Raw genomic sequence first — 12,849 nt, 5'->3', positions numbered from 1 at the left:
GGGTGCATGTTTTGTGTTTTATACCAGCCTGTGAGAAGACACTGTTCAGGGTTTGAGTTTGTATTTATATGGACTTTGAATGGATCCACTTAAATTATTCCATGTTCTGTTTTCACTAGATGCTGATGAGGACATTTCTTATTTTATGCTGGTATTACTTTTTATCCAGTGAACCCAAGCTAAAAAAAAAAAAAAAGAAAGCATTTAACCTGCATGCTCACTATTAGGGAAAAAAAAGAGGAAAAAAGAAAACATGCACTTTATAATCCCAACACACTGTTCCCACCGCCTGAGCCAACTTCACACTGTACTATGATTAAAATGATCAGTGATTGGTTTTTATTGTCATCCATTTCCTTATTGTAACAGACTCTCTGCTGCCTGCACCTCACTCTTGTTTACATGCACCTGAGTAAAAAATAAATTATTGTACTCAAAACAAGAACCTTTATTTTTTGATTAAATAATAAACCAGAGGAGACTGATTTAATATAAAAGAGACATGGCACAGGGACAAGCCTTCTTTTGATTCCTATTTTTTACTGTAGCAGTTGTAATCTTAATATCAGCACAGTAATAGTTAACAAAAGAGAGGGGTAATGGGGATAAAGAGCAGATTTATACAGAACAGCTGATTTGACTGATGAATTAAAGTCAGGTCCCAATGTATTTCCTTCTGGGTTCACTTAGAATTATTCCTCCTGCTTTCATTGCAGCTCTGAAAGACTGAACCTGCAAAACAGAAAAGCCAGAGAGAGCGAGAGAGACGTGAAGCAAATGGCTACCTAAGTGAAGGAAAATGACAGTAACTTTATTTCCAGTCCTTGCTGCATGTACTCACAGAATCTGAGCGGTATGTCCAGGGAATCACCCTATACACCATCCTGGTGATGCCAGCCTGCTGGCAGCGATGCGCCAGCACCTCGCCCACAGCCTGACAGGCTGCCACGCAGTTTGTAGAAGCCAGCTCCTTCTTCACAGCCCACTCTTTGCTCGAACAAGAAAGCACCGGAATAGGGGAGCAGCTGGAAAACACTTGGGCTGTCACATGGTGTTGGCTACGGGAGAACATCAACCTGAAACAATGACAGGCATGAGAGGAAATTAAATAGAGATAATTGTTCTTTATGCATGAATATGCTATGTTTCATATCAACCTGACTGATTACATTACGTTTTTGTCCAGTTCTGAACCCAATGGGGTAGAACAAATACAGAATATTCGTATAATCTAGAATAATAGTAGTGAATATAAAAACAGTTATCTTTGTTTCCCAATTTTAGTTATACAACTTAACATTAATTTAAGAAAATAATTAATAAATTTAGATAAATAGATACATGTTTGTATGCTGTAAGCCGTGATCCAATGTGGGGTTGATGCACATGACTGTTGTCTCCATTTCTCTTTGAATTTTGTTACCAACAACTGATACACTTTTAAACATATCTTTCTGTTCATCTTGTGTCTTTGACTGTTTCTTTAGATCAATGCATGTGCGCCACCACGTCTCAAGAACAATGACTGTGTCACTGCTTGTTACAAAGTCATAATCCTTCATAGACTGAAATCATTTTAAATGTGTAATTTAGTTTGATAAGGTAACTGGTTACATTACTAATTACACTAATATAGTTATTGTATAACCTTCTAACAATGTGTTACCTCATAACAGTTGCTACTATAAAGTTAGAAAGTAATTCACAAGTCCTCACTAACAATAGTTGTTAAATTACAGTAAGCTGTATCACGACTATGCTTATTTCATCACAACTAGATTTATTTCTGGAATACTAAAATATGAATGAAATTTAAAAACTGCCATTTGAAGAAAAAAACAAAAATACAACAGCTAATGTGACATTACAGCTTTTATAATGCAATCATGTTGGGGGGTCTGTCTATGGTGTCCCACAAGGTTCTGTATTGGGGCCTTTATATCTGCTCTCTCTTCTGAACATTTATGAACATTTCTTATCACTGCTATGCAGACGAAGTTCAGTTATAGGTCGTCTTTTAAGGCCCAAGAATTTTATAATCTACAGATCCTGAATATGTGCTTAGGCTATTAAAAGATGGATGGCTGACAACTTTCTCCTACTTAATAATGAAGAAAAACCTGAAGTCCTTGTTTGTGCCCCTGACAGATTGGTCCCCTTCTGATATTTGCTAAATCTTGTATCAGGAACCTTGGGGTAACTTTGCTTTCACTTCTCATGCTCATGTCAAATTTCTGGCTTGATACTGATCTTTTTTTTAACGTTTGGTTCACTCTTTTTCTTTTTTAACACTCTGGTATTTTATTGTGATTTTAGATAAACAAGAGACACCCTAGCAGTGCTACTCGGTCAGTATAACGTTACTCTGATTTTGGACTTCAAAGTAAAAGCCCTTTACAATTTCATATATGAGCAATATTCGTCTGAATCCAGAATTCCGTTATAGAGAAACCACCTGTTTCCACAGACTAATTTCACTTTAAATCAACAGGATGCACCCTCACAGTGGTACTCAGTCTGATTCTGGATTCCACAGTAAGAACTTAAACCTTTACAGACCTGTGGTAGAACTCCCGGTGTGGCCAGGTTGTCTTCCAGCCCCGATCCTTCACAGCCAGAGCCATCTGCTCCAGGTTGCGGGGATTTCTGTTTACAAAGGTCGGGTTCACGGCTTCATTTTCATCCGCGGAGGGCTCTGGCTGAGAAGCTGCTTGACTCAGACACCGAGCTGTGTGACAATTAGAGTCTGGTCAGCTTTCATGACTGCAGATAGAAAGTTTAAGGCTTTCTAGCTTTACTTGCTTACCCGTCTGGTTTGAAAGCAGGGCTGGCCGACAGCGTTGAATTTGACCTAAGAGCAGCCGCACACTGCGACTAACTTGGCTCAGAGCCATGTCCTCCCGAGCAGTGCTCCCCTCACAAATAAAAAGTCCAATCAATGTGTTACCATCCGGTAAGACGCCAAAAACAAGCAAACATACTATTCAAGAAAAATCCACCGTTACACGAGGAGTCCCATCTTTGACATTCCGATAATATCCGGTTCACTCTGTGCTACTTAGGAAACAGCACAGATAGAAACCGAACACGCGCTTAAGGTTCCGTTTACACTAACTCCGGAACTTAAAACGGTGGGAAACGCCAACAACTTTTTAATTCTACTAAAACTATCAGGCAACAAGAGTAACCAGTGATCTGAAGATTCTTCCCTGCAAAAGAAGTTATTACTATTATTTAATGTCAGACTCCTTTTGTGTAGGAGTTGTTGTTACATTGTTGTATTTACATCTTTTACACTAATGAGCAAACGTCTCGAGCCACCCCTCATTTCCTTATACTGTATGTTACTAGGAAAATGGGAAATTAGTACAGTGATTTATTGAAACGTGAAAACATACATGGAAATACAGTAAATTAGACAAAAACAAGAGTTTTTACAATTCTTATGAGCTTGAAAGTCAAAATTTGGAATGACTCTGAACTCTATGAACTCTTTTAGTCAAGCTTTTTTTGTCATTTATTTAAGTCGTCTTCACAAATAGTTTCCAGACATCTTGAAGGACAAACAAAGCTCTCATTTGGATGTTGTTGAGTTCTCTGTCAAGATGATCCCACACTACTTCAGTAATGTTGAGGTCAAGCCATGGCTGATAGTTGTCCTATTGTGTTTTGGATCATTGTTATGCTGCTACAGACTGAGAATCACCTTGTTGGTACAAAAAATAAAATGTATACTTAGTGTGATGTTGGATAGAATCAAAGAAATGGGGAAAAAAAATCGTTTTTTTTGTCACAGGCTATTAAGAAAAAACGACCTAAAGACAAAAAATGTTCCCCAGAAGCCAAATATGAAACAATAACAGTTGGCTCCTCTAGACTTCTGCACAGTACTTTCATCTGTGGTAACTTCTCAAAACAGTACTGTGGCATATAAATGGTATCACTCGGCTGGCAACAGATACTTCAAGTGCTTCATTTAATAAAACTCAACATTTAATTTATTTTCTGCTGAAAACTCTTCAATTTTACAGTGTAAACAGGGAGGGGAAAATTCATTCCATTGCAGTGTTTTGTACAAAGTGGTGGTTTAACAATAGAAGACACCATCTGTCCATAACACATAATGTATAAACAAACAGTCCTAGTAAGGCACCCGAGAAAAATGTATTTATCAATAAATACTTGGTGTGGTGTTGTTGGAAGACATGACAATGTGGGAAAATCTTTGGCTCATAAAAATCATCCAAGTCATTATCTGAAGAATTCTAAAGAACTTGCACTTTAATACTTCAGGTCAAAACTTAAACTTTCCCTTAAACTGCAAAACAAATCCATTCACTAGTGTACTTTCCCTTTTCAAAATTGATGCTTATTATAAATGTTGAGAGAGTGAAAAGCACATGATTACCAACAATTTCTCATGCTACTGATAGAGTAATTAGAAAGCAGTACATTACACTTTGAAAAATAATTAGCATGGGGATACAAAATATATGTTTCATATATGATATGATATAGTGGTAAATTAACGTATAGGGAATCATTCTACTGATGCAAAAATAAGAGTACATCATTCATCGATCATTGTGCAAGTTAACTAAACCCTTTCATAGCAAAAGGGAACCAAAGGTCGAGTACCGTTGTTAAGACAGGGTCGTTCTGATTCATAGACACATAAATTAACTTTGCTAGCAACCCTGAATAACCCGTTGGCTGATCATATAGGGTTTGAGACATTTATTATAGATGTGAAGGAGAAAGGGGTGAGTTTGTAACCATCTCCACTGTAGAACTTGTTCTGAAACTCCACCCTGTGAACGAGACGGGCATAAGTCAATCTCCAGCAACAAACAGAAACCTCAGAGCAAGTACCATACTCTTATTCTACAGTGGACTTTTCTTTGGTAATAGTCTGACTTGTTGTTGTTCCTAAAGGTTAAGTCAATCTTTTCTCCAGCACCACCATCCTGAGAAAACTACAGCATTAATGCTACATACTGTAGGTGGTGTCTCCTACAGTCAAATTCCACTTTACATGCAGGGTTATTGCCAGAGGCAGCTGTAAAGTCTGTTTAGCACAGTCATTGCCTTCACTACATCTGTCACACGACAGACAGCAAATAGAGTGCAATGTTTACACCAGCATGTAACAAAAACATGTGACCATGGATTGCTGGCTTAAACAATGCACAGACACATAAAACCTGACACACACTCCGAAATAAAAAATAAATTAAAAAGTGGTTCAGGATTTTACCCAGTCCAATCATAAAGCCTATTTCTTTTAAAAATCTTAGTTAAGCAAAGCTATTTTCCCCCTTCGTCTCAACCCTTCTGTCATTCTCACCAGTGCAGACGGAGCGCGTGCAAGAATGCTGAGAGCCCCTCCATGACCAGAAGGATGCAGACTGTCAGCACAGCGAAGAAGGCGAAAATCACAAAGAGCACTACAGCTCCCACGTAACCTTGCCACGTCAGCGCCTTACGCATGACCATCTCCCACAGCACCTCTGACAGCTCTGTGGAGACACAAGTGAATCACTGTTAGAGAATCACAGCTGGCTGGAAAACAACAACATGAGTGTGTATAACTAGAGAAATAAAATGGATAAAAAAAAGAAAAAAAGAAGAACAGTATGAGTAAGTTTCCTTTAAAAGAGGAAGTCTCGTGTGTGTGTGTGTGTGCATCATGTGAGTATGAAGATAAGCATTGTGTTTGTATGTGCAGTGCCACTGACGTGCGTGTGCCAGGCTGAGAGCCCAGAGTCGGAGGTAAGAGGCTGTGTTGGAGATGCAGCCCAAGCAGTACTCGATGGTGTGGATGGCCTGATGCATGAACACATCCGCGACATCAAACTCCTACAGACAGCACAACAACAAAAAAAACAAAAACAAAAGGAGTTCACCAGACCGTATTAAAACAGGTAAACTAATTTAGTTACTCTAGCTTCACCCTCACCTCTTCTACTAGCGGCCTTCCTTCCACTTCCCCCTGATGAACATTGATCGAGCCTTCGTCAGACACCAGTGGACGCCTGTCTTCATCCAGATGCTGCAGAGAATTAAAGATCAGTCAGAAAAGTAAATGCAGCTACATAAAAGGAATTAAAATCCAACCAAACGCAGACTCACGACTCGACGTTGTCTTCTCTTGAACATAATGTATTCAAACGTGGGCTTCCCAAGGAGGAGGAATGGCACAGAACACAGAGCCAGTATCACCAGGACCTTCTGCACTATAGCCTACACAGAGTTACAGAGAAGAGGTTAACCTCATTTGACCGTTAATTTATTCAGTTCAGGGCTTGCATGTATTTATCTACTTAATGAATGCAGCATTTTTGTCATTCAAAAAACAGAACAGACACACAACTACATCACTGTTGCTTGATAATGCAGTTAAAGTGCTGATTACTATATTTGGAAAGTCCCTTATTGTGTTCATGTGCTTGTAATAGATGTGGCATCTGGGGTTTGACCTGCCAAAGCAGTGCTGCATTTACATGCTAGACTTTCACAAAATAAAAACCACAAACAACCACTGAAAGATGTAAATATGGTAACAACATACATAAAGACTATCATTCAGTTTATAATAAGATTTCATGATAACTACTGCTCAGTGTGACCAACTAACACACACGTTTCGGGAAGTGGGAAGCTAAGAAAATGAATAAAGCAAACCCGATATGTTCCCATTAGTGAAGCTCACAAACGACGCACACACCTGTCCATGATAAAGCGGAGGGTTGTCAGGGTTTTCCGTAAACAGGAACATGTCTATGAAGTGGATCAGTATGCTGGGAGCACTTTTGGACTGAGAAGGAGCGTAAGCAACCCACTTATAGACCACCATGAACACCAGGTAGCCAAACAGAAACAGCATAAAGAAAAGCTCTGGGATCAGCACAAAAATCAAACTGCTGAACTTGCGAAAGTGCCTGTAGAAAAAGAAAAAAAAACAACAACCAGGGAGAAACAAGGATAAGAACATGAGGATGTGAAGGTAACACAGAGCTAATCTGAAACACACAAAACACATGTGCAAGCGAAACACATGCAACCAAAGGGTAAAGATTATTTACCAGTAGTTGAAGAATGACAAGCAGACTCCAAAAGTCATGTGAATAATGCCGATGATGACTGACATCTTCATTTTGTAAGAGTTTAGGAATGTTAGTTTGTTGTTGGACATCCCCCAGACCTGACGACAACAGAGAGAATAACTGGAGTTACAATCGAGACATATATATACATATTTATGTCCATATTTGATTGGAGGACAATGAATATGATGGGCACACCGGGTCAATGCCAAATGGATAGGGGCTTGTGAAAACGCCGGGCACAACAGGATCCATGGATAAGTACTGGCTCCCTGCCAGCACCGATGAACTGCAAGAGACCCCACGAAGGTAAAAAAAAAAAAAAAGTGTGTTGAAAATGGAGTAAACAGAAAATAAATATTACTTATTATATTATTGTTTATGATTTATTTGACCTGTATTTTGTGTGTACTAAAAACTCAATAAACACATTGTTTGAAAAAAAAAAAAAAAAAAAAAGCAAATACGTTTCCAGGGTGAATACACGAAAATGTTCTTACTTCCATATGTTTTTTTCAAACATTGGGCCGACGTGCCAGGCCGAGCTGAAGGTGGCGAGGCCTTTGCTGAAGCACTCGTTGTAAATGGCTCCCGTGTAGATGGAGAACAGTCCCATCAGCAGAATCAAATACCTTCCGCCGAACATCATCCTCCAGATCTGACACACAAAGCGGTCAAGGACATGTTTTAGTACATTAGAATTATTTGACTTTTTGTTTTTTACATTTAAACATAAATGGGAAGCTGTGTGACAAAAAACAGAATGCAATGATTTAGTCCCAAATATTTTGCGTCATCTTGTTGCCATGTTTTGTTTTGTTTTCCTTAAAATGGTACATGCTTTCAGTTTAAACGGTTAACATGTTTTCTATGTCCTACTGTGAATCAAATATAGGTTTATGAGAATTGCAAATGAATGCGTTTTGTTATTATTTAGGTTCTATGACGTTTTTGGAATTGAGGTCACAGAAACCATTGCTACTTTTGCTCTCATTTTTCTCTTTGGTGATTTTCATGTTGGTTCAACTTGTAATGCCACTAAAAGAATGAAGCCAGAGGCATGTTTGTGCATGCAAATTTCAAACCACATGCAAAATTTACAAGGTAGCCTACTGGCGGATTCCTTGGCTCACACAGATTATGAAAGCATTCTGGAATTTCAGTACACTTTTTGGGGCATCCGTTAAACAGGAAGTGAGTTCATTTGGTTATTAGTGTGGTGACAAGCAGGTCCTGTGGAACAGAGGAACAATCTAAATGTGGTCTGTTGTTTTACTGATGCTGCTTGGTCTGAAATTAAGTTGCCTTTAAGTTAGACATTTTGTTAAATACAGAGTGTCTCCTCTCCTAAGTTACCTCATTGTTGTTGTTTCTAAGTTTGGGATCCTTTTCCTCGAGGACCATCCAGAGAGCAGTCAGAGTCATCAGTAAACCATGGCCCACGTCCCCAAACATCACCGCAAACAGGAAGGGGAATGTAATTATGGTGAACAATGCTGCAGGAGCATTGAGAGACGAGATTTAGCCAAAGACAAATACCTGAAAGACTTCACTTTGAACACATTTCATGAAGAAATTATTTATGTCATCTAATGACGCACCTGGATTGACTTCACGGTAGGCTGCCACTCCGTAGGCATCTACAATGTTCTGGAAACCTGTTGTGAAGGAGTTGAGGGGAAACAGAGTAGGTGGAGGTGTAGAGCAAGGCAAGCGGTTGTAGAAGGAGTCAACCCCACTACCGCTTTTCCTCTGAGGTCAGAGAACAGGGTGGGATAAAAACAGGAAATTAGGCGATTTGCTCATCTGTGCTTTTTACAGCTCTATGTTTCTGCTCATCTGTTGTCTCACCCCTCCCTCTCTCAGCGCACTCTGCAGTTCAGGCAGCTTGGCGGTGGGACACCAGGCCTCAGCGATCAGGCATTTGTCAGTGACAGAGGGGCTGCAGAGATTCAGTACTAACTGGATCGCCTTGCATTTCTGGACGCGCACCTTCCACTGGGGCAGAACGGCCACCGCCTTCATCAGCAGCTGCTGCAAGAAGCTTTCTGTCTGTGACAACACCTGAAGTCGCAGAAGGAAACACAAAAAGAGGCATGATGAATGTTCTAGAAGCACTGTAATATAATATCCTATGTAGAAACTATAAAACCAGAGATTACAGTCTTTTAATTATTTTGATGTGAATATGTAGTATCAAAAACCAAAAGAAAATCACTCACTGATTTGATGTCTTCAATTCTACCTTGAAGTCCCTGGAGAACCTCCTCTCTCTCAGCAGAGCTCTCGGGGTATGCAAATGTCTCAGTGCGGAAGCTGCGAGGAGGGAAAATCCAAAGAAATTCAAGTTCAAAACACAGCAAGGTGCAGTTTCAGAATCTCAAAAATAAAAGAAAGAAAAAAAAATCCCCACCAATCGCAGATCTTCTTGACTTTCTGTCCAATCTGATCTCCCCAGAAGGAAATGAGGAACACGGTCCATTGCACCATTTCCCCCTGCAAATGGAGAAAGAGCAAACTGCTGTGGTAAAACACCTGGAATGAAACTCACAGCAGAAACTCTCTGCGATCCCCTCTCCTTTTCCCCGAGCTCTTACAGTGTCAGGGTGCTGAAGTCGATCCTCCATTTCTCTAAAATCCACAATAATGTAACCGCGACACGCCCGCCATAACAGTCGCTCGAACGAGGGCACCTTCCAGGGGTGGACCACTCCTGCCACAAAACTGAGGGAGAGGAAAACTGTTATATAGAGAGGAAAAAGACAACATTTTACTCTTTAACATTTAATTGAGACCTACCTGAGTCGGACATCTTGGCGGTTATCAAACAGACCTTGGCTCTCCACTGCAGGTGGCACCTGTGAGAATAAGACAGAGAACATTCTTTTTTAGTTTTCCTCATGACAACAATTACAGAAAATGGAGCAGAAATGGAGTTTTTCACCACGTGTGACGCCGTGAGAGAGTGAGTTCTGGTCAGGACTCCTTGATACTGGGAGAGCTGCGTCAGCTGAGCCCTAAGGCTATCTCTGTTCCTGGACACCTAGTAGGAAACATACACGATATTCCATTAATCCCAAAAATTGTTCTGTCTCTCGTGGTGCACTAAGCAGAAAACCGAAGACTAACTCCTCAGGCTCTATTTTGGCGCTCACCTCCTTGAGTTCCCTGGCGAGCCTCTCGCTCTCCTCCTCTATGGTGATGAGCTCACGGGGCTGAGGGGCAGAAGGTGTCGGACACGGAGGAGGGAGTGGACCCTTTAAGGATGGCGAGCGATTTATCTCCTGCTCCAAGAAGTCTGGAGGGTGGAAAAGGTGGATGATGAATCATGGAAAATAAAGAAGATGAATGGAAATGTAAAGGGGAGCATTATGAGTCAGTACTCACGGAAAGTCTTCTCGAGATCCTCGCATCGTCTGACCTCGCTGACAAATTTCCTCTGAAAGGAGTTCACGTTGGGGTTTAACTGAAAGCGGAGAGCAGAGAATAAGGTTACTGAGCGAGTCTACATGATCTTCACCAAAACCCATGACGCAGTCTGTTGCAGGTTAACAATTGCACTGGACTCCATGAACTGCACCAAGAAGAAGAAGAACGGAATAAAGGGTTTAATAGACTCACGTCTCTGAACTCAACCAGGCCCAGCTCTCCCAGCTCGCTGACACAATTATAGGCTGAGCCGGACTGAAGAAAGAGCTGCACCAGGCACACCTCCTCGCTGCGAAATATGGAGCCCATGTCTGTACACCAAAGAAACAACTTTACACACACACCGTCCTCTGGATACAGCTGAGTGAAAGTACTGCACCATATAAAGAGGAATATGAATTACAAAAACAAAAAAAAAAAGACAGACAATGGTGTTAGCAGATGGCATCTACTTTCAGTTAGAGCAATAAAAACTACTCAGTGCAGAAGTATCTAAGTGGAAACTTAAGAAAGAGGAAGCATCAGGTCCTCCTGACCAGATGATCAGGTGGGGTTTCCATTGTTGCATGTACATGTGTCTGCCAAAATTAGCACAGGGACTCTTTTTTAGTTAAATAAATTAATCAAAGATGTACATATATATTAAAAAGCATTACTATATTTTAGAAGGGCCCAATAAGGTGCATTATTACTGCTTTCCCCTAGCTACATACAAAGCTGTTTTGTACAAGCGCTCTACAGTAAACCCCCCCTTTATGAAGGTTACAGTGTTTGATCCTTTTTTTAAAAAAGCTTATAGCGCTGGATCATTTTTCAAAGCATTGCGGTGCTCGCACTATAGTCAGACGAACCTCATTCATTTGGAGGAATGAGCGGTGAATTGGAACAGTTTCTTCATAAACTGAGCGTTAAGAGTGTCATGAAGGTGAGAAACCGACCACTAAGAATATATACAAAATTACTTATATCATAAAATAGATGTTACATGAAAGGAGCATGGCTTCAGTTTATAAATGTAAAAAGATCCATGCTGTTAAGGAAAAAGCATTTGACTTCGGGTCTTCTTCGATCTATCGACTATTGTCTCTGCTTTTCAGCTTTTGTTGCCTGGGGCAAAGTTTCGTTTTCTCTATCATCGCTAGCACACAACTCCAGTGAAGGAAAAGCCGAAACACTGAAGCGTTTAAAAAATATTTAACCCATTAATATCAGCCACATTAAAGAAAAGTAACAGAGGGGTTTGGTTTAGTCTCGGCGACAACTATAGGAGATAAACCCGCTTGTTAAAAACACAGATTTGAGCTGAATGTCGGAAACCTCACCTGTCTGGCTCTTTACCTCCGCTGCAGTTCGACCTGGTGTCTGTCAGGCAGTCTGGTACCCAGCGGGACGGACTGACCGGGGACTGCTAACCTGGACAAAGCAGACGCGTCTGCGAGACTTGGGGTAGAAGTTCTCTGGCTCCGCACTTCCTGTTTGTGAGAGTCACGTTACTGCAGGAGGCACGTGATAGTTACCATTTGAATCTCGCTCCACCGCGAGAGGTCGAGATTTTAGGATCTTTAATGGCGGTAACGAGTCCAATAAGTGGATGTTTTTCTTTGTTCTTTTTTATTAGAATTTTAGTCTGACAGGAAGTCAGAAGCTTATTATTAATAATTCACGGTTTGATATTAGAGTTAAGCTCATCTGGAGAAGCTGGTTTGGCCGTGTACAGTCATCTGGAAACCGCAGTCACGTGCGTTTGATAAACCCAGACCTGCCCTGTTTTTTTTTTTTCTCCTAACTTTATTAAATACATACAAACCAAGGTCAGTACCATAATTTGTAGCATGTGATGTCTCCAAAAGATACATGCTAACGTTAGGGACACTATTCAAAGTAAAAGTCAACCATACATTTAAAGTGATTTTTAATTCAGTTCTGTTACATTTAAAGAAACTGAAAAATAGTTCCTTTCTTAGTAGTTTCATTATTATGCAGCAGGCAAAGGAAGAATGTAGAAGTTCACAACAATGAACACTTAAAATTCAACTGAGATGTTGTGTAGGATTTGCGTAGAAATCACAGCCTCTAAGCATGCAGATATGTATCATAGGCGTGAAAACCATGGCCGTTTTGATTTCTTCAAGCTATTCTTTCTCTAGGGTGGAATGATTGTACAGCATAGATCTTTAATGGTTTAAAAAAAAACAAAAAAACAAGAACTCAGTGCACGTTTGAATTTATTGTGGATTTCCTCTAATCCACACACAATCAAGTCTTTTAATTAATTGGTGTTGAAGGTTCTGTCTTTTTACTTGAAAAGGCCAGC

At 40.3% G+C, this 12,849-nt stretch overlaps 2 protein-coding genes across 3 annotated transcripts; both read right to left on the bottom strand.

Moving 5' to 3' along the window:
- Positions 1 to 430: 430 nt before the first annotated feature.
- Positions 431 to 3,098, bottom strand: mrpl18 (mitochondrial ribosomal protein L18). The gene is made up of 4 exons (XM_005719891.2): positions 2,807 to 3,098; positions 2,560 to 2,728; positions 842 to 1,076; positions 431 to 732 (listed from the first exon to the last, which is right to left on the bottom strand). Exons 1-4 carry the CDS (start codon positions 2,892 to 2,894, stop codon positions 655 to 657), a joined length of 570 nt encoding a protein of 189 aa, XP_005719948.1. The 5' UTR covers positions 2,895 to 3,098; the 3' UTR covers positions 431 to 654.
- Positions 3,099 to 3,902: 804 nt separating this feature from the next.
- On the bottom strand, positions 3,903 to 12,130 carry tcirg1b (T cell immune regulator 1, ATPase H+ transporting V0 subunit a3b). Of its 2 annotated transcripts, none has more exons than XM_005719889.2 (21): positions 11,858 to 12,130; positions 10,728 to 10,846; positions 10,494 to 10,572; positions 10,262 to 10,404; positions 10,051 to 10,149; positions 9,906 to 9,964; positions 9,704 to 9,830; positions 9,520 to 9,602; positions 9,329 to 9,422; positions 8,958 to 9,170; positions 8,708 to 8,858; positions 8,463 to 8,602; positions 7,607 to 7,764; positions 7,305 to 7,395; positions 7,086 to 7,204; positions 6,728 to 6,941; positions 6,133 to 6,243; positions 5,960 to 6,052; positions 5,739 to 5,859; positions 5,348 to 5,519; positions 3,903 to 4,811 (listed from the first exon to the last, which is right to left on the bottom strand). In XM_005719889.2, the coding sequence occupies exons 2-21, from the start codon at positions 10,842 to 10,844 to the stop codon at positions 4,718 to 4,720; spliced, it is 2,478 nt and encodes an 825-aa protein (XP_005719946.1). In that variant the 5' UTR covers positions 10,845 to 10,846; positions 11,858 to 12,130; the 3' UTR covers positions 3,903 to 4,717. The 2 variants fall into 2 exon arrangements, with proteins under 2 accessions (XP_005719946.1, XP_005719947.1); XM_005719890.2 differs by having other exon boundaries at positions 10,054 to 10,149; positions 11,858 to 12,127.
- Between the last annotated feature and the right edge of the window lie 719 nt (positions 12,131 to 12,849).

The sequence above is a fragment of the Pundamilia nyererei genome, unplaced genomic scaffold (assembly GCF_000239375.1).
Source record: "Pundamilia nyererei isolate P.nyererei 1_Seehausen unplaced genomic scaffold, PunNye1.0 scaffold00001, whole genome shotgun sequence".
NCBI classification, from domain to species: domain Eukaryota; kingdom Metazoa; phylum Chordata; class Actinopteri; order Cichliformes; family Cichlidae; genus Pundamilia; species Pundamilia nyererei.
This window is presented reverse-complemented; position numbering and strand designations above follow the sequence as displayed.